The sequence below is a fragment of the Numida meleagris genome, chromosome 27, assembly GCF_002078875.1.
Source record: "Numida meleagris isolate 19003 breed g44 Domestic line chromosome 27, NumMel1.0, whole genome shotgun sequence".
Taxonomy (NCBI): Eukaryota; Metazoa; Chordata; class Aves; order Galliformes; family Numididae; genus Numida; species Numida meleagris.
The window spans coordinates 3,400,871-3,419,269 of NC_034435.1; the positions used below are offsets into that span (position 1 = coordinate 3,400,871).

Genomic DNA, 18,399 nt, shown 5'->3' on the forward strand with positions numbered 1-18,399 from the left:
CTGCTCCCACGGGGTGGGCCGCTCCCTGCCCTGCATTCCTGGGGCTATCAGATCCCACACCCCCTGCCCCCACCCTGGCACTGCCGGACACTCCCTGCCCGGGGGCTAGGAGTCACCTGCTCCCCCCACCTCCTGCTGCACCCATGGAGCGCTCCCCACTGCAGTGCGCACGTCCCAGCCCCGTGCTCCCCCCCAGCACAGGCCCCTGCCCCGTGGTCTGTGGGAACGGCTGCAGCCCCACACTGTGGGTCCTGCTCTCGGGGTGCTGGAGCTTTGTGGGTGCCCTGGGCCTCCCAGCAGCCCACAAGGGGAAACTGAGGCAGGGGGAGGGCCTGGGGGGGGCAGCGTTTTGCAAACCACCACCGGGCACACAGGGCAACCCTGGGGGAGCTGCGGGGTCGTGGGTGAAGCAGTGGGGTCCTGCTGCCCTGTACCTGGCAGCAGCTCGGGGGGCACTGGGGCTGTTGGGGTAGGGGGCCTGGGTCGAGGCTCTGTCCGTGCCCCCTCCTCCCGGCACCCGGGACATGAAAGCCGCCCGAACGCCCCGACCCTTTCACGCGGCTCTCGGTGAAGCCTGACCCCTGCACAAAGCCCCCAGGAGAACATTTGAATCTGAAAAGGGGTCTGAGCACGGAGCCCTGACCTTCAACCCGCGGGTCAGCCCGTCCACAGCACTGCCAGTGCCCCCCCCGGAACCCCCAGCAGGGCGGCCTGGTCCTGGCCGAGACAGCATCCCTGCATCCCTGCTGTGCATCCCTGCCCTGCACTTCTGCATCCCTCCAGCCTCGTGTCCTTGCAGCCCCCCCAGCACCTCTCCGTGTCCCCACGCTGTGGATGGCCCAGCTCCTGCTCTTACCCCCCCACCAGAGCTCTTCCAAGGGATCTTTCTCAACGTGGTCGTGGGCACTTTGTATATATAGAAACATATGCATATAAACATCTGTGCTCTACACTTCTGCCCCCCCGCATCCCTGCCTGGAATCCTTGTGTCCCCGTACCCCACACCCTGGTGTCCCTGCCCCCCCTTCTTGCTCCCTCCCCACACCCCGCAGCCGTCTGCCCACCCGCCATCTGGATATCGATCTGCTGAGCCTTGAACTCTGCAGCGGGATGTCCTCGGGGTGCTGCAGCCCTTCCCCCCCCCCCCCCCCCCCACAGCCCCCTCTGCGTCTTCACCCATTGCTGCCCCNGAGCCTTGAACTCTGCAGCGGGATGTCCTCGGGGTGCCTCGGTCTCCCCAGTGCCCCACACATCCCACAGCCCCCTCTGCGTCTTCACCCATTGCTGCCCCACGCCCCACGCTCACCCCGCTCATCGCTGCGGGGGCTGCACGGCCGCCTCCAGCCCCGCTCCCCCCGCAGCCCCCGACCCCGTGCGGGGTCACTGCTCCTCTTCCTCCTGAATATGCATGGGGCCACCGCCGTCACCTTTGATCCCGCGTCAGGGCGAACGGAACGGCTTCATCTGCACCGTGGGGCCGCGGGAAGGGGGGGGGGGGGCGGCTTTGTTACCAGGATCAGCCGACCCCATAGCCCCCCCCCAACCCGCCCCCAGTGCGGCCGAGCCACAGCCACGAGCATCAGCACTTTATTGTCCCCGCGGGCGCAGCCTGTGTCCCTAAATGCAGGTCTCGCCGCCGGCCGCGCGCTGCTCCAGGGCCTGCAGCCGTCGTGCCAGTGCCTGCACGCGCTGCGCCTGCTGCTGCTGCATGGCCCCCGCCTGCGCCTCCAGGTGCTGCAGCTGTGCCGCCTGCTTGCGCCGGGCATCGCGGTACGCCAGGGCCAGAGCGCTGCGGGCACAGCGTCACTGCGGGGCACGGGGACAGGGCACGGGGGCACAGCATCACTGCGGGGTGTGGGGATGGCACAGGGCACAGTGTCACTGCGGGGTGTGGGGATGGCACAGGGGCACAGCGTCACTGTGGGGTATGGGGACAGGGCACGGGGGCACAGCATCACTGCAGGGTGTGGGGATGGCACGGGGGCACAGCATCACTGTGGGGTGTGGGGATGGCACGGGGGCACAGCATCACTGTGGAGTATGGGGACAGGGCACAGGGGCACAGCATCACTGCAGGGTGTGGGGATGGCACGGGGGCACAGCGTCACTGTGGAGTATGGGGATGGCACGGGGGCATAGCATCACTGTGGGCTATGGGGACAGGGCATGGGGCACAGTGTCACTGTGGGGTATGGGGATGGCATGGGGAATAGCATCACTGCAGGGTGTGGGGATGGTACAGGGGCTGCAGTGGGTACAGTGTTACTATGGGGCATGGGGACAGCACGCACCCAGGGAGAGCAGGAAGGGGCCGCACTTTGGGGTTTGCAGGAAGGGTTCTTGCAGGTGGGCCGTGCAGGAGGGGATCTTGCTTTGTGAGTGTGCAGGAAGGAACAGTGCTTCGGGGTGCACAGCAGGGAGGTGCAGGAAAGCCCCATGGTTCGGGCTCCCCTCGCCCACCTGTGAGCGTGGAAGAACTGCCCGGTGACGGTGACGCACTGCTCCTGCTGTGCGCGGCTGACGGCGCTGCTCTGCTCCAGGGACAGCACCAGGGCCTGTGCTCGGGCGTGCAGCCGCTCGATGCTGCGGGACACGCGCATGGCAGAGCCCGGCACCGTGCTGCAGCGAACGCGGCGCTCCCGTTGCCGCGGGCTCTCACCGTGTCACCGCGCAGCACAGCTCCTGCGCCGTCCTCTCCGGGTCCGCAGGGCGCTGCGGTGCTGCTGCTCCCATCGGGGGGTTTGGGGCATCCTGCAGAAAACGGAGGGGGTCAGCAGCGTTGCGGGGGGGGGGGGTCAGCAGCGGGCAGCTCCTGGGCCGCGGGGACCCTCACCTCCTCGCTGCTGCTGGAGCTGCTGGGGGGGCTGCGAGCCCCCCGCTCGCGCTCCATGTGCTGCAGCACCAGGCGCAGCGCTGCCTCCCGCGGGCCCTGCGCAGCCGCCAACAGCTCCAGGCCCCGCTTCTCCCTCTCCGCCAGCTGCAGCCGCGTCCTCAGCTCGGCCATGGCCTCCTGGCAGGGCAGCGCCGTCACCGTCACCTCCCGCTGTCACCTCCCCAAGGGGACCGCGCCGTGCTCACCTTCAGCTCCGCCACCTCCCGCAGCAGCTCCGCTCTCTCCGGCCGCCTCCAGCCGGGTAGGAGGGCACGAGCATCCCGCAGAACGCGCTCAGCACGGGCGCGGGCATCCTCGCCACCGTGGGACGGGGCACGGGTGGACGTGGGGACGTGGCGCAGGGACACCTGCACGGCCGCCTGCTCCGCACGCAGCTGGCGGATGGCCTCGCGCAGGGCCCCCTCCTCCGACCCGTGGGTGCTGCGTGGATGGGGATGCGGTGGCCGTGAGGTGGGCGCTGGGCATGGGGATGCCCTGGGGATGGGGATGGGGTACCTGTACAGCCCGGGGCAGGACCTGACCCCGCTCTCCTCCTGCCCGTCTGGCTCTGCTTGGCCCGGGAGCTGCAGCCCCTGTGTGGGGCTGGACCCACAGCCGTGCTGTGCGCTCTGTTCCCCTGTAGCTCCTGGGAACGGGGCAGGTGGTGAGACCAGAGCGTGCTCACCATGGCTGTGCCAGCACCTGGGAACCCAGCATCCCCCTGCATCCCCCTCACAGCCCTCCGAATCCCCCAAAATCCCCCCAAAATCCCATTACGTACTCCTGCATGCCCCCAATATCCTCCCGCTATCCCCTCAACACTCCTCATACACCCTCCCTCCTCCATCCCCCCACCCCCCCCAGGTTGGCACTCACCAGCACCGGGGCCGTGCCCGTCCCTGCCCAGTTTTGCCCACGTCCGTTCCAGCAGCGCAGCGTAGGCATCCACGCAGCGCTCACTGCACACAGAGGGGCTCAGTGCAGCACTAGGGCTGCCCCCCCCCTCCAACCTGAACTTCATCCCTGCCCCGTCCCCACCTGCAGTGCAGTGCCAGGCGCAGCGCGCTGCTGCGGGACTCGTGCTGCCCCAGCACCATGCTGAGCCGCTCCGAATCGCTCTTGCAGTCGTGCAGGGCGGCCGACAGCTGCTGGTTCACCTCCTTCAGCCTCTCCATGTGCCTGTGCATCGCTGCCCGGTCAGCCCTGGGCCTCAGTTTCCCCACCAGTGGTGCTCAGCAGTCCCAGGGGTCGGGAGGACTCACCTCTGCAGCTGTTGCATCCTCTCCTCCAGCTCCTGGCTGGCACTCGCCAAGGCCGGGGGGGAGAGGGGGCCATGGGGCTGGGTGCTGTGGGGCCGAGCATCATCGCAGCTCGGGAGGCAGCCAGGCAGGTCCTGCAGAGGGGACATTCAGAGCACAGCGCTGGGGGGGATCCCCTAAATGGGGCCCCAGCCACCGCCGCCCCACACTCACCTGGGGGTCCCCTGGCCCTGGGGCGCTGCTGAGCCCCGTGGTGTCACCCCCGGCGCCACCCGTCCCCTCCAGCCTGTCCAGAGCCTCCTGCAGCTCCCACACCTGTGTGAACACCGTGCTGAGCCCAGGGCCCAAACCGTGGGGCTCCCAGCGGCGCTGCCCCGCACCCACCTTCCCCTGCAGCCGCTCGCGCTCCCCCTGCAACGCCTGCAGTGCGGCCGTGCTGTGGCTCAGCTCCTCGTCGCGGTGCCCCAGTGCCGCCTGCAGCGCCGCGTTCCTCGCCGCCGCCTCCAGCAGCTCCTCACCCCGCTCCGGGCCCTGGCGTGCCCCCGCCACGCGCTGCAGCTCCTCCAGGCTCTGGGGGCACAATGCCGTGGGGCAGTGCCCATCCCCGTGGCGCTGGGGCTGCCCGCGCCGCGCTGCCCCACCTGCGCCCACTCTGCCGGCGGTGCCGCCGTGCACCGATGCCGGGAGATGACGGCGCGTTCCAGCGAGCTGACGGCGTGCTGCAGGTCGGCAAAGAGGTCGGGGCGGTGGGCTGCACGGAGGGCATGGCGTCAGCTCCTGGCGTGGCACGGCACGTCGCAGCACGGCGCGGCGCAGCACGGTGCATCGTGGCACGGCACGGCACAGAGCGCTGCACCCACCTTCCGTGCCGGCGCCATCGAGCCCCCGAGGCTGCTGCCCATCCGTGCAGGGGCTGCTGGTGACCCCCGAGTGCTCCTCCTCCTCCCTGTGGAGCAGAGGCTGAGTGCTGTGGGGGTCCGTGCGGTGCCACTCCTGCAGCTGCCGGTGCCGGTACCTGCTGGGGCAGCGCTGCAGCCGCTCAGTGCGTCGGTGCAGCCGGGCCACATCTGCCAGCAGTGCGGTGATGTGCTCCTTGTCCCCTGCCGCAGTCACGTCCTCATCTTCATCCTCCTCCTCCTCCTCGTCCCTGTCCTCGTCCTTGTCCAGCTGCTCACCTGGAAGGCGCTGTGGGGAACGGGGGCTCTGCCCGGCCTTGCCCTGGGGGGGGCACAAGGGTGCGGGGGGTGGGGTGCATGTGTGGTTGGGGTGCTGCGGGGCTGCCGCCGGATGCGTTTTGGCAGAGATGGGGACAAAGAATGAGCCCTGGGGACCTGCAGCACCCTGCGCCCTCGGGGATGCCCCACTTGCCTCCTCCATCCCACGTCTCCTGGCAGCACCCGGCCCCACAGCTCGGCCCCAGAGCTCGGCCCCGCAGTGACCGGATCCCGCTGCTGGCGGGGCCCCGCGGGGCCGCCCCTGGCCTTGGCCACTCCGTGTTCCTGCCGAGATTTCCTTTTCCTCAGCAGCCCCGCTGCATCCTGCACTTAACTGTTGCGCTGCCCTGCGCCGGGTGACGGCCGCCCCGGGGGGTTCTGGGGGACCCCATCCCCACCCTGAGGCCCCGCTCTGCCCCACTCCAGACCCTCCCGTGCACGCGGCTGCCCACGGAGCCAGCTGGGAGCGCGCATTCCGCTCCGCGCCCTTGAGTGCAGGACGAGTTGCGTGGGTGCAGGAACGGTGTGCACGGATTTTGGGGGGTGCGGGAGGGTGTGCGCGCGTGTTTGGAGCGCAGGGGCTGTTGCACGGGTGCAGAGGGCGGCGCACACGCGCTCGGGGAGCAGGGCACGCCCGGGTGACCCCACGTGCCAGGCGGCGCCCGGAGAACTACAACTCCCAGCAGCCCCCGCGCGGGGCCGCTTCCGGGTTGCGCCGGGCGGGGCTCGGGCGGTGGAGAGCGGGTGAGCGCGCGGCGGGGGGTGCGTGGGGCAAAGGGGTACGGGGGGCGGGGGGGTACGGAGCCGGGGGGGGGAGGGCACGAGCATGGGGCGCGTGGAACGGGGGGGCGAGGGGGTGTGCAGAGAGGGGGGGGTGCAGAGGGTGCACAGAGCGAGGGGTGCGTGGGTGTGGGATGCACAAAGCAGGGGGATGCAAAGGGCTGGGGGTGTATAGGCGCGGGGTGCATGGAGCTGGGGGTGAACAGAGCTGGGGGATGCAAGTTGCTGGAGGTGCATGGGTGTGGGGTGCACAGAGCTGGGGGTGCATGGATATGGAGTGCATGGAGCAAGGGGTGTGTGGTTATGGGGTGCGCAGAGCAGGGGGTGCCTGGGTATGGGTTGCAAAGCAAAGGGTGCACGCAGAGCAAAGAGCACACGGATACGGGGCGCGCAGAGCAGGGGGTGCACTGACCCCCCCCACCCCCCGCAGTCCCCCCAGCGCAGAGCCATGGAGCGCAGCTGCGGGATGGACACGTCGGGGCCGGGCAGTGCCGCGGAGGAGGAGGAGGAGAAGGCTCCGGAGCAGCGGCCCCGCACCCGCTCCAACCCCGAGGGCGCCGAGGATCGGGCGTTGAGCGCGCAGAGCAGCGTAGGCAACCGCAGCGAGGGGGAGGGCGAGGCGGCCAGCAGCGAGGACAGCCCGCAGGGCACCGCCGCCCCCGACGGCACCGCCTGGCCCGGCCCCGCGCATCCCCCCCCCGAGGTGCAGGTGAAGACGCCGCGGGTGAACTGCCCCGAGAAGGTGGTGAGTGCCGCAGTGCCGTGGGGCGGGGTGGGTGGGCTCCCGTGGGGCACGGGGCTCAGCCGTGGGGGGGTCTCACCCAGATCATCTGCCTGGACCTGGCTGAGGAGATGGCTCTGCCCAAGCTGGAGTCGTTCAATGGGTGAGTGGTGGGGCTGGCGCGGGGAGGGGGAGGTGGTGGGGGGGGGGACCCTGCTGAGCGCTGTGCCCGCTCCCGATCCTGGTAGCTCCAAGACCAACGCGCTGAACATCTCGCAGAAGATGATTGAGATGTTCGTGAGGACGAAGCACAAGATCGACAAGAGCCACGAGTTCGCGCTGGTGGTGGTGAACAACGACGCCACGTGGGTGAGCGGGGACGGGATGGGGACAGGGGCAGAAGGGAGATGGGATGGGATGGGAATGGGGACAGGGTGGGGATGGGACAAGAATGGGAACAGGATGGAGATGGGATGGGGATGGGGACAGGGTGGGGATGGGATTGGGATTGGGATGGGGATGGGGATGGGATGGAGCAGGATGGGGATGGGGATGGCATGGGGATGGGATGGGGATGGGGTGGCTCCATTACCCTCACCCGCCCTCTCCCAGCTCTCAGGGTTCACCTCAGACCCCCGTGAGGTCTGCAGCTGCCTCTATGACCTGGAGACCGTCGTCTGCAAGTCCTTCAGTATCCACTGGCAAGAAGGGGCCCCAGTCCCGTGCCTGCAGAGGGCAGAGACCCACAGTGCCCCTGGCATGGCTGAGTCTGTGCCACGGGTGCGATGCCGGCTCCTCCACAGCCACCAAATGGCATTTCTGGAGGTTTTGTCCCCAGTTCTGTCCCATCCTGTTGCATACGTGGTGCGTGTTGGGTTTGGTGATTGGGGAGTGGGGAGGGCTCTGCGTGCCGGCTCCGCTCCTTACCTCGTGCTGCAGATCTGGACGGGCTCTTCAACCTCATGTGAGTCCACGCAGCTGAGGGGCGGCGCTGGGGGGGTCGAGGCTGGAAGCTCACAGCGCAGAGCAGCCCCCGGGGGGTGTTATAGGGGGGGGTGGGCATTGCATGGCGCTCAGTCCCAGCATGGTGACGCAGCCAGCAGAAGATCGAGCTGCCGGTGACGGACAATGTGCAGACCATCCCGCCGCCCTACGTGGTGCGCACCATCCTGGTGCTCGGCCGCCCCGGCTGCCAGCCCCAGTTCTCTGTGTCGGAGCAGATGAAGGTGTGGACCCCCCCCCTCCACTTCCCCTCCCTGGGTTGAGCACCAATTTGTGCACGCCGATGCATGCGGAGCCGTGCGCTCTTCTCTCCCTGCAGAAGATGCTGCAGTGCCCCTATTTCTTCTTCGACGTCGTCTATATCCACAACGGGGCGGAGGAGAAGGAGGACGAGACCAGCTGGAAGGTATGGATGGGAGGAACTGGGGGGAGGGGGACAGCGCTGTGCCACCCCCGCCCTCCGCTGCCCTCACCCTGTGCCCCCCAGGAGCTGTACGCCTTCTTCGGCAGCCTGGACACCAAGGGCACCAACTACAGGTACGAGGTGACGCTGACGGGGCCGGCGGTGGAGCTGCACAACTGCATGGCCAAGCTGCTGGCGCACCCCCTGCAGAGGCCCTTCCAGAGCCACGCGGCCTACAGCCTGCTGGAGGGGGACGAGCCCCCCGAGGTGGAGGCCACTGTCTGATGTGGGGAGAGGCCGCCCCATGGCCACCAATGGGTTTGGGCACGTGGCCATGGAAACGGGGGAAAAAAGTGGTGTTTTCCTGCCTGGATGCGGTGATGGCGTGGTTTCTGTACTGGAGATGTGAGGGGGGTGAGGACGTCGCTCCCTCCCCTGGGGGACAAAGGGGTGGCTGGGGGGGGGGGATGCCATGGGGACGCCGGGGGGTGGCTGGCGGCAAAGGTCAGCGCTGGGGCTGCTGCTGGAAGTGGTGGGGTGCTGGGAGGCACTGGGTGGTGCTGATGCAGGGCACTGGGAGGCACTGGGCTGTTGTGCGCAGCGCTGCATTGGTGCCGTTGCAGGGCGCTGTGCAATGCTGGAGCACGACACTGGGTGGTGCTGGTGCGGGACACTGGGAGGCACTGGGCAATGTTGGAGCGTGACGCTGGGTGGTGCTGGTGCAGGGCGCTGGGAGGCGCTGGGCAGTACTGGAGCAGAGCACTGGGTGGTGCTGGTGCAGGGCACTGGGAGCACTGGGCAGTACTGGCGCAGGGCAGTGGGCGCTGCAACCAAGGGTTGTGGCCACGCCCCTTCCGGTTGCCCCCACTTCCGGCGGGAGGGCGTGGCAACCCCAGGCGGCTTCCTATTGGTCGCCTCGGCAGCCAATCCGCGGCGGCGCGCGGGGGATTCGAAGCGGGAGGCGCGTGCGCGGGGCGGCATGAATGGCGCGGGGCGGCGCGGGGCGCCGGCGGGAAAGCTGAGCGCGGCGCTGCGGGGCGGGAGCGAGGCGTAAGGGAAAACCGGGAACGGGAGGGAAACCGTGGAGGGGGGGGCGGGCATTGCAGCAACCCGGGCGTCGCAGTGGCGGTGTAGGCTTTGCAGCCGGGGCCGTTGCTTTGCCGCATGGCCGCGGCTCGGGCGATGCTGCGGGGTGCCCGGGATCACCCGGGGTGACCGGGTGGGGCGCGGTGCGGTGCGGGCCGGTGACCCCCGTGTTGTCCCCCCCCTCCCCCCGCAGGGCGGTGGAAGCCCTCCTGCAGCACGCGGCCGACCCCAACCTGCTGCTCCCGGAGGGGTTCGCCCCCATCCACCTGGGCGCTGCGGGGGGGCCCGGGGGCGGCGTGCGCTGCCTGCGGCTGCTGCTGCGCTACGGGGGGGACCCCAACGCCAGGTAACGGCCCTGGGGGGCGCGGCCCTCTCCCACCCAACCCCCCCGCCGAGCGGGGAGCGGAGCCGCGGGGGGGGACAGCGGTGACCCCGCCCCGTTGCTAGGGCCGCCGAGGGGCTCACGCCGCTGCACGTGGCCGCGTCCTGGGGGAGCTGCGGGTGCCTGGAGCTGCTGCTGCAGAATGGGGGGGACCCGGAGCTGCGGGACCAGGTTAGAGCTGGGGGCGGCGCCTCGGAGCCCCCCCGCCCTGGTCTTGGGGGAGGGGGAGTGGCCCTCGGCAGCGGTGTCCCCTTCCTGCAGGACGGGAAGCGAGCCGTCGACCTGGCGCTGGAGCAGGGCCATGGGCTGTGCGTGCAGCTCCTGCGGGACTGGGCTCAAACTGAGGGTGAACCCCCCTCCCCCCCCCCGGGCAGCTCGGGCACCGAGCGCCGTGCGGACCGGGCGCTGCCGCCTGGGAGAGGCCTCGGCGCTTTTCCGGGGCTCAGCCCCCAGAATGGCACCTCATGATGCCCCCCCCCGCCCCCCCCCCCCCCCCGGCCTTGGGCTGGTTTCAGAGAGCTGCTGTGGCTCTGGTGGGGGGGGCTGAGCACTGAGCCCCATCTCTGTCCCCAGCCTCCCAGGGACCCAGGCACTCGCTGTCCATCTTGTCCGAGGATTACACCGATGTGGGGCTGCTGAGCAGCACCCGCATGTCCCAGCTGGAGGAGCCCGGGCTGGGGGGCAGCTGTAGGTCGGGGGAGCCCCTGTGCCGTGCTCAACCCCCCTCGGGTCCCTCTGTTGCTCCATGGATCCCAGAGGACCCAGCTTTGCCCCCGCAGCCCCTCGCATCCAGCACGCTGCTTTGTGCTGGGGGTGAGCATGAGGAGGTACCCCCGAGGGGGAGGGGGCTGTGCAGCTCCCTGCAGCCCAGAGTGGGGGCCGGGAGCCCCCCCCAGCCCCTGCGTTGCAGCAGGAACCGTGGGGTGCTGGAGGCTGGAACCAGAGGCCATGACCACTGTGGGGACAGCAGCGGGGACAGCGAGTGCTTCGTCACTGCGATGGAGACGCTGGATCCCAGCGGTGCTGGGGGGTGCCCAGGAGAAGCCCCCTCCTCAGCGGGACCCTGGGAGCTGCCCCCCCAGAACCCCTCAGCTGCAGAGGAACTGCCTGCATTGCTCTGGGGATGCAGCCTTGAGCGCTCCCCCCCCCGCACCCTGGAGTTCCCTTGCAGCCCAGCTGGCACTGCTGCGGGGGATGTCACTTCGCAAGAGCTGCAGCCCCCCCAGTTCTGCCACGTCACCCCCCGCACCAAGAGCCGCCTCCAGGCCTCAGCAGCAAGGCTCGGTGCCTCTTCCTCCTCCTCCTCCCTCTTTGATGCCAGCCTGGAGAAGCCCCGCAGGCCCCCTCGGGTCAGAGCACCCAGGGGTGTCCCTAAGGACCCTGCCACCACCCCAGGGGACCGCATCACCCTCAGTGGTGAGGACGTGTCCAGGGTGAACAGGGAACGCACAGCGTCTTCAGATGACACCCAGATCCTCCCCAGAACCCCCAGCCGGCCCAGCTCCCCCCAGGAGACCAGCAGCTCCAGCCCCACGGTGCTGCTAGCTCCTGGGGACCACGGCCGTGCCCAGAACCCTCTGTCAGATGCTCAGGAATTGCTCAGCCCTACTGTGCTGCTGGGTCCTGGGGGTCCCAGCCACCCCCTGGACTCCCCTTCAGATGCTCAGGGCTCTCCCAGCTCCACGGTGCTGCTGCGTCCTGGGGACAGTGACAACCTCCAGGATTCCCCGCCACATGCTCAGGGCTCCCCTCCTGCCACTGACCCCAGAGTGCCGGAGCCAGGGACCCCACCGACGCCACGCTCACCCACGGGCCAGAGTCCCCACCGCCCCATGGGACCCGATGGATGGCCACCAGCTGAGTGGCACGGTCCCGGCGCAGAGGCCACCAGCCCTGGGGACGGGGACCAAGTGCGGTCCATGCGGGTGCTCTCTGACGAAGCTCTCCTCCGACGGCTGCGGGCGCTGGGTTACGACCCAGGACCCATCACGGTGCTCACCCGGCGCGTGTACCTGCGGCGGTTGGAGGAGCTGAGCCGCAGCCCAGCAGGTGAGTCCCGGGATCCACCATCCCCGTAGAGCTGGGGGGCTCAGGGTGACCCCAATTCCCCCCCCCCACCCAGGGCACAGCCCTGAGCTGGCAGATGCGCTGCGCACCGGGCATATCCCCAACTGCACCGAGGATGAGATGGCGTTGGCTCAGCAATTCGACCGCCCCGACCAGAACCGGCATTGGCGCGAGGGGCTGCTCAAAGCCAGCTTCAACTACCTCCTGCTCGACCCCAGGTAGGGCTGCGCTGCCTCTTGGGCAGCCCCCCGAGGGGGAACCAGGGCTGGGAACCCCGCATCTGGAGGTCTTGAGAGCCCCCGGAGTGGGCTCTGCACCCCCAGGACCACCCGGGACCTCCCGCTGCGCTGCCACCGCCTGAGCCCCATGGAGTGCTTCAGGACCTTCGTCGACGCCGTCTTCTACGTGGGCAAAGGAACGCGTGCCCGGCCCTACAGCCACCTCGCCGAGGCTGTGAGCCAGCACCGCGTGGGGACCAGGAAGGTGGGATGGGGTGGGCGTGGGGTGGGGTGGGTCGCACGGGGAAGGAGGAGGCTTCACGGGCATGGGGCTGTCTCACAGGGCTGTCCCAACGTGCAGCGCATCCTGGAGATCTGGGCGAGCGGGCTGGGCGTCATCTCCCTGCACTGCTTCCAGAGCAGCGTGCCGGCCGAGGCGTACACGCGGGAGGGCTGCTTGCTGGAGGCCCTGGGTGAGTGGGGGACAAGGGGATGGGTCCCCCCTCCTGTACGGCGGCAGGGGGTGCAGCCTGTCCTGGGGCACAATGGGAACTGGGGGTCCCTGGGCAGCCGCAGCACAGGGTTTGGGCACAATGGCCCAGACTGATGTCCTGAAGGGAAAAGACGTGTAGGAGTGGGTGTTAATGGCATCCCGTGGGTGTTAATGGCACCCCATGGGTGCTAATGGGGACTTTGTCACTGTAAGGATGTAGATGCTAAAGGGGACCCCATGGGGCTGTGGGTGCTAACGGGGATCCCAACCCCATGGGGCTGCGGGTGCTAACGGGGACCCCACAGGAGCGTGGGTGCTAACGGGGACCCCGCGGGTGCTCGTGGGAAGCGCGGTGCCGGGGCTGCGGGTGCTGACCTCACCCCTGCAGGGCTGCGTGCCGTCACCAACCAGCGGAAGGGGAAATGCTACGGCGTGGCAGCGAGCTGGCCCCCGGCACGGCGCCGGCGCCTGGGCGTCCACCTGCTGCACAGGGCAATGCGCATCTTCCTGGCCGAGGGCGAGCGGCAGCTGCGGCCGGCTGACATCCAGGCTGGGCGCTGAGCCCCCCCCCCCCCGCCCCAGGAGCTGGGGGCACCCCCTGCTCTTCCCACGGAGGTGGGGGGGCTGCGTGCCGGGGGGTGGTTTTTACGTCGTGACCGATGGCGAGAATGTTTCTATTTATTTCTTCTCTACCCCTTAAGTGGTGATGAGTAAATGGCTGCACCGGCTCCGAGCCGCGCCTGGTGTCCGGCTTTGCGTCCCCGGTGCGTCCCCGTGACGGAGTCGGACGCGGCTGCGAATACAACACGGCTTTACTGCGCGGGATGGCACGGACACGTGGGGCGCGGGGTGCGGGTTTTGCCTTTGCCTTAGCGCAAGCGGCGGCGGTGCGAGCGGCGCAGCCTGACGGGTGAGGAGCCACGGCCCGGTGCTGACGGCAGCTCCCGGGTTGGGGGTGCGGGGGAGCAGAGCCGTGATCTGGGGCTGGTGCGTGGAAACGCGTCCGAACCCACGTGTCAGTCGTTAACATTCTCAGTGGGGCTGCAGGGTGGGTGCTGGGAGAGGGGCTGGAGCGTGGGTCACGCGGTGGCACCCGGCACACGCGGTCCCGGTGTCAGCTCCTCGAGGCCCATCTTCTCCATTGCACGGTTTTGGGGGGGTCAGGGGGGCGAGAAGGGGTTTGCACCCACCCGGGGGACGAGGTTCCGTTGGGCAAGCAGGCCTGGCCGTGTCTTTGGTTTAGATGGGGGAAATAAGAGGAGAATACAAAGAGGGGAGCGGCTCTGCTCTGTGTGGTGAGGGGAGGCTGCAGCCATCCCCACGCCGGGGTCTGGGGCCGGGGAGCAGCCGTGCCCCCCCCTCCAGGAGCCCCGGCGCAGCGGGATGGGGGCTGTGCAGAAACCGGAGCTGCGGGACCTGAAGCAGTGGTGTGTTTGGGGACACGACTGCACGAACGGTGGCACTGGGGGAGAGCTCAGCTCTGGCCTTGTGGGCCCCCACCACGGCTCAAAAAGGCAAAATCCCACTCGGGCTTCCCGTAAAGCAATCCCAACTCGGCTCCTGGCCGCGAGGTGCCAGGGTCCCCCCCCCCCCACAGCAGGGCCCCTTCCGCTCTGGGAGCGGTGTCCTCGCAGTGTCCTTGCTCTACCCCCCCCGGGGGGATCGCTGCGTGAGGAGAAGAATACTACAACAAAACAGGATGAAGGCGCTTTCAGCGGCTGCCGTAGGACCGGGTCTGCCGTGTTCCCAACGCCGGCCCCGCGCGCCCGTGCCCGGGGGGAGCCTCCGTGCTCCATCCACTGCCCGCCCGCGGCCCGGGAACAAAACCAGCTCCGTGCCCGGCGGGGCCGGCTGCGCCCCGGTGCGCCCGCAAACCCCTCTGCGCTCCCCAACATCTCTCCCATCGGAGCAGCCCGGTCACCGCGTCCCCGCCACCTTATTTCTTCTCTCCTTGCCCGTCCCCAGCTGGCGTCTCGGGCTCCCACAGGACGAACTCGTGGAGCAGGGTGTTCACCGTCTCAGGGCACTCCATCATCACCATGTGGCTGCCCTCGTCGATCACCTTCAGGAAAGCGATCAGCAGGATCTGCGGGGGGACGGGAGTCAGCGCCGGGCGCCAGCATCGGGCCGAGCCCTCAGCCCCGCTGCGCCCCGTACCTCGGCCATGCGCTGGTCCTCCTCCACCGGCACGAATTTGTCGTGCATGCCGTGCACCAGCAGCACGGGCACGGCCAGCTCGGCGTGGTACACCTCGTCGCCCTCCGGCCAGTACTGCCCGCTCATCATGGCGCGCAGCACGAAGGAGGAGACGTTGAAGGCGTTGCCTTCCTTCAGCAGCTGCTTCTCTTTGGCACCCTGGCGGGCAAAGCCAGCCCTGCGGGACGTGGGCGGGGGTTAGTGCAGCACGGGGGGGGTCCATGCTCGTGCTGGGGATCCCCCCCCCCCCCTGCTGGTGGCACACGTGGGGCTGAGCTCGCTGGGGACAGCGATGGGACTCACTTGAGGAAGCTCCAGGCCAGGCACGGGGACAGGCAGTGCAGCACGCAGGTGGGCATGTTGAAGATGGAGCACAGGCTGGGCTCCAGCGCCGTCGGGCCCCCTCCGTTGATCATGATCACTTTATGCACCAGGTCGGGGTACTCGTGGGCTAGGAAGGTGCAGAAGGAAACCCTGTGGGGACAGACAGCAGCGTGGGGGCCGTGGTGAGGACAGCGAGTGTCACACACTGTGCACGAAGCAGCCACTGGGATGTCACCAGCACCCGCGGAGCAGCGCGGCCACGCTGCAGGCTGCATCTAATCCCTCTCCCTCTGCACTGCTTAGTCCCCATCTAATTGACTTTCTCAGGCTTACTCTATTTATAGGCTGAGAGCCGCCAGCTTCCTCGCCGGCCCATGCTCGGGGTGCTGGGATTAGCTGGGCCTGGAGCTGGGCACCGAGAGGATGGAGGGGATCAGAGCTGGGGATAACGCGGGGGCTGGAAGCCCCGCACCCTCCTCAGCCCTGCAGGGCAGGATCTGTCCGGCCACAGCGAGGATGGCAATGGGACGAGCGCACCCCCCTGCCCCTTACCCATACGAGTGCCCTATCAGGATGTTCCTCTTCTTGGCGTAGCGCTTGAAGACGGCCCTCATGTCCTCAGCCAGCGCGTAGAAGGTGTAAGCAGCGGCGATCTGCGGGGCCGAGCTGCAGCCGTGGCCGGCCAGGTCAGGAGCCACCACCTCGTAGCCCAGCTTGGTGAAGAAGTCCAGCTGCTCCTTCCAGATGTCCAGCGAGCCGCCCACGCCGTGGATGAAGAACAGGACCACGTCGCCGTGCGTCCCTTTGCAGCTGGTGATCTGCTTCTTGCAGTCGATGTTGATGACTTTCTTGGGCTTGCGCTTCCGACGCTTGCCGGCCGCCGCGTCGCGTGCACCGGATCCCGGCGTGCCGCATCCCGGCGTGCCAGCAGAGCCCTGCGCCGGGCCTTGGCCGGCCAGCTCTGACAGCTCCAGCTCCACGGTGCTGCTGGGCTCGGCCGCGCCGTTGGAGCAGTGCAGGATCTCGGAGCGCACGGCGTCCCCCAGGTTCTCGATCACCAGCTGCCCGTTGCGGTACAGCGTGATCTTGCGCTTGCAGTGCACCGTGCCCCGCTCTGCAGCTCCGGGCTCCTCGGGCGGCTCGACGGGCGGGCGGCTCGGAGCGCTGTGCCGCACTCGCAGGATCCTGCCCGGTTTCACCTCCAGGAAGCTGTAGCCATTGCTGGACTCAACGCTGTCCAGCGGCCCCACGGCGTTGGTCGTCTTGCCCATCAGGCAGCAGAGGAAGCCCTCGGTGATGCTGTTCAGCATTATGCTCCCTGCGTGAGGAAGCAGAGGGAGGTTAGGGCGGCGTGAACCAGGGCAGCGCTGCTGCTGGAGCTGCCTTGGGGCGTTCTCCCCGTGCTCCCCATGTGCACAGCCCTTCTGAGCCGCCTCCCTTCGCTGCTGGCCGGAGGTGGAACCGAGGGAATAACACCCAAGGAAAAGCCCGTAGAAAATGATGCTTCTGGCACCTAATATGGGGCTGAGGGGAGACTCGGCTATGAAAATGCATTATTGATACTGATTAAATGTGTGTGCATAGCTCCAGTCCAAACCACCGCCACGACCAGGGAGAGATGCGAACTGGAGGGACGGAGGTTGGATGTTTTAATTCTAGGCACTCCACAAAGCGATGCTGAGCACAAGAACCTGGGGGAGAGGCAGTTATCCAGCTGGGAGGGGGGGGGCAGCCCCCTCCCCATGGCAGGGTGGGGGGAGGTTGTGGGGCTGGGGGACCGTGGCACCATCCCCCTGACCCCAGGGCCAGCCCAGCCTGTGCTGTGTGCTCTTCCTGAGGTGCTCGGGATGTTTGTGAGCTCAGGGGGCACCCAGAGCACTGAGGGGCTGGGGACGTTCCTGCCTTCCCCCCCCCCCCCCGCCCCCGCTCCACTGTGCCGAGGCGCATTTATTATGGATGCAGCTCAGTACGTTGAATTATTGATGGCGAGAGTCTGCTCAGCAAAGCGATTCACAGTGGGGACTGGGGGGACACCGCAGGCCCCACAGCAATGGCTGCAGTTACAGAGCAGAACCCCCCCCCCCACCCTGTGGATGGAGGGGAAGGAAGAGCGTGTTCCCGAAGGGAATTAAACACCACGATCCCGGCTGCAGCCCGCTTAACTCCCCCAGCAACCACTCAGAGCACACAGCACTGCAGCAGCGATGCTGGCAGCACACAAGAGGGAATCAGCAAAACAAAACCCGGCCTGGAGGCGGCCTGGCCTCAGGGCTCTGCCTGCAGCTTTGGTAATTCATTGCGTTTGGAGCTTGGCTGCGTCCTGCTCAGGGCCCCCTGCAGCCCCAGCGTGCACAGCCTGGTCCCCAGCAGCTTCTCTGTGTTAAGAGCAAAAGATCTCAGAGCCCTGGAAGGAGAAGCTGAGTGTGGCCCTTGCAGGAGTGAGCCCGGTGCCCAGCTCTCCTGGCTGGAAGATCCCCGGTGCCACAGTGCTGGGATGGAGAGCTGCTCTGCTCTCGCCGTGCCTTGAGCACCAGCTGGGTGCTAGTTGGGTGCTCGTTGGTCCCATTGCACTTCTGGAGCAGTAATGCTGGAAGAGCACAGTCCGAAGCACCAAGAGACAAGGGCAGGTGGAGAATCGAGGAGTGGAGTCAGGGGCAGAGGCAGCAGTGCAGCCATAGCACCCAGCTGCTGTCCTGCAGCGCCTGCAGCTGCGGATCCCGCTGTGCTCTGCCTGCAGCACCCCAGCGTGCCTTCCAGCTCTGATTTCCATGGAGCCTGGATTTGCACCGTGCCTCCATTTCACAGGGCACTAATGATCTCCGCGTGGATTATAAACAGGACTTCTGGCCAACCCGACTTGACATTGATTAACTTCGCAGGATTAACTCAATTAGTCCATCCTGTTGGTTTCCAGAATTGATTTGCTGGGAGGCTGTTGCACTCAGGAGCTCTGTGGGCAGATCCAGGAGCCCGGCTCAGCCCTTGGGTCTGCTTTGGTCCTGCTGCAGGACAGGGGGGACCAGCAGGGCAAGCTCTGCCCATAACAGCAATGCCCATCTTGGGGGCTCACAGCACACCTGGCAGCCCATCCTTTGGCTCCGGAGCTGGGAAAGCCCTGAATGAGTTGCAGCAGAGGGCACTTCCCAGTGGGAAACGGAGGGGCGGGAGGTGCAGCGGCTTCACCCAACGTCGGGCTGTGCAGCGGGGCGGGGGGCACAGCATGCCTGCCCGTCTCCCACCTCCCACCACTCCGTCTGCCGCAGCCAGAAACATCAAGGGACGTTCCCTCCGCCAGATGAAAGGGCTGCAAATGAAACCAGATGGATGTGAAGAACTTTGCTGAAGATGCCGGTTACCATGGCAATGAGCTGCTCTCCCCCTC

General features: G+C 68.0%; 4 protein-coding genes across 6 annotated transcripts in view; 2 read left to right on the forward strand and 2 right to left on the reverse strand.

Moving 5' to 3' along the window:
- On the reverse strand, positions 1,572-5,612 carry USHBP1 (USH1 protein network component harmonin binding protein 1). Its single transcript, XM_021378713.1, has 14 exons — positions 5,500-5,612; positions 4,992-5,349; positions 4,773-4,882; positions 4,516-4,701; positions 4,345-4,446; positions 4,135-4,265; positions 3,911-4,051; positions 3,749-3,831; positions 3,389-3,518; positions 3,079-3,313; positions 2,834-3,010; positions 2,660-2,751; positions 2,461-2,583; positions 1,572-1,789 (listed from the first exon to the last, which is right to left on the reverse strand). The coding sequence occupies exons 1-14, from the start codon at positions 5,506-5,508 to the stop codon at positions 1,618-1,620; spliced, it is 2,049 nt and encodes a 682-aa protein (XP_021234388.1). The 5' UTR covers positions 5,509-5,612; the 3' UTR covers positions 1,572-1,617.
- Positions 6,017-8,624, forward strand: BABAM1 (BRISC and BRCA1 A complex member 1). 2 transcript variants are annotated; one of them, XM_021378715.1, is made up of 9 exons: positions 6,017-6,089; positions 6,556-6,870; positions 6,951-7,009; positions 7,095-7,215; positions 7,459-7,537; positions 7,786-7,810; positions 7,943-8,072; positions 8,168-8,254; positions 8,336-8,624. In XM_021378715.1, exons 2-9 carry the CDS (start codon positions 6,574-6,576, stop codon positions 8,534-8,536), a joined length of 999 nt encoding a protein of 332 aa, XP_021234390.1. In that variant the 5' UTR covers positions 6,017-6,089; positions 6,556-6,573; the 3' UTR covers positions 8,537-8,624. The 2 variants fall into 2 exon arrangements, with proteins under 2 accessions (XP_021234390.1, XP_021234391.1); XM_021378716.1 differs by having other exon boundaries at positions 6,060-6,107.
- ANKLE1 (ankyrin repeat and LEM domain containing 1) lies at positions 8,710-13,230 on the forward strand. Of its 2 annotated transcripts, XM_021378711.1 has the most exons (9): positions 8,710-9,301; positions 9,531-9,683; positions 9,785-9,890; positions 9,981-10,065; positions 10,293-11,768; positions 11,842-12,004; positions 12,110-12,269; positions 12,348-12,477; positions 12,886-13,230. In XM_021378711.1, exons 1-9 carry the CDS (start codon positions 8,724-8,726, stop codon positions 13,056-13,058), a joined length of 3,024 nt encoding a protein of 1,007 aa, XP_021234386.1. In that variant the 5' UTR covers positions 8,710-8,723; the 3' UTR covers positions 13,059-13,230. The 2 variants fall into 2 exon arrangements, with proteins under 2 accessions (XP_021234386.1, XP_021234385.1); XM_021378710.1 differs by having other exon boundaries at positions 12,110-12,477.
- ABHD8 (abhydrolase domain containing 8) overlaps positions 13,206-18,399 on the reverse strand; it is a 7,893-nt gene continuing 2,699 nt past the window's right edge. Inside the window, exons 2-6 of the mRNA XM_021378714.1 lie at positions 15,570-16,335; positions 14,997-15,167; positions 14,655-14,871; positions 14,433-14,583; positions 13,206-13,290 (exon numbers count right to left, since the gene is read on the reverse strand). Coding sequence (XP_021234389.1) covers positions 14,434-14,583; positions 14,655-14,871; positions 14,997-15,167; positions 15,570-16,327 — 1,296 coding nt within the window. The 5' untranslated portion in view covers positions 16,328-16,335 and the 3' untranslated portion in view covers positions 13,206-13,290; position 14,433. The remainder of the gene's footprint in view (positions 13,291-14,432; positions 14,584-14,654; positions 14,872-14,996; positions 15,168-15,569; positions 16,336-18,399) is intronic.

Coding starts and splice junctions, on each gene's coding strand:
- USHBP1 (XM_021378713.1), bottom strand. Junction 4,702..4,772: donor CGCCGGCAGAGTGGGCGCAG/GTGGGGCAGCGC, acceptor TTGTGCCCCCAG/AGCCTGGAGGAGCTGCAGCG. Junction 2,752..2,833: donor GCTCCAGCAGCAGCGAGGAG/GTGAGGGTCCCC, acceptor CGTTTTCTGCAG/GATGCCCCAAACCCCCCGAT.
- BABAM1 (XM_021378715.1), top strand. CDS start 6,574: ATGGAGCGCAGCTGCGGGATGGACACGTCGGGGCCGGGCAGTGCCGCG. Junction 6,871..6,950: donor TGAACTGCCCCGAGAAGGTG/GTGAGTGCCGCA, acceptor GGTCTCACCCAG/ATCATCTGCCTGGACCTGGC. Junction 8,255..8,335: donor AGGACGAGACCAGCTGGAAG/GTATGGATGGGA, acceptor TGTGCCCCCCAG/GAGCTGTACGCCTTCTTCGG.
- ANKLE1 (XM_021378710.1), top strand. CDS start 8,724: ATGGGGACGCCGGGGGGTGGCTGGCGGCAAAGGTCAGCGCTGGGGCTG. Junction 12,005..12,109: donor TACCTCCTGCTCGACCCCAG/GTAGGGCTGCGC, acceptor CTGCACCCCCAG/GACCACCCGGGACCTCCCGC. Junction 12,478..12,885: donor CTGCTTGCTGGAGGCCCTGG/GTGAGTGGGGGA, acceptor TCACCCCTGCAG/GGCTGCGTGCCGTCACCAAC.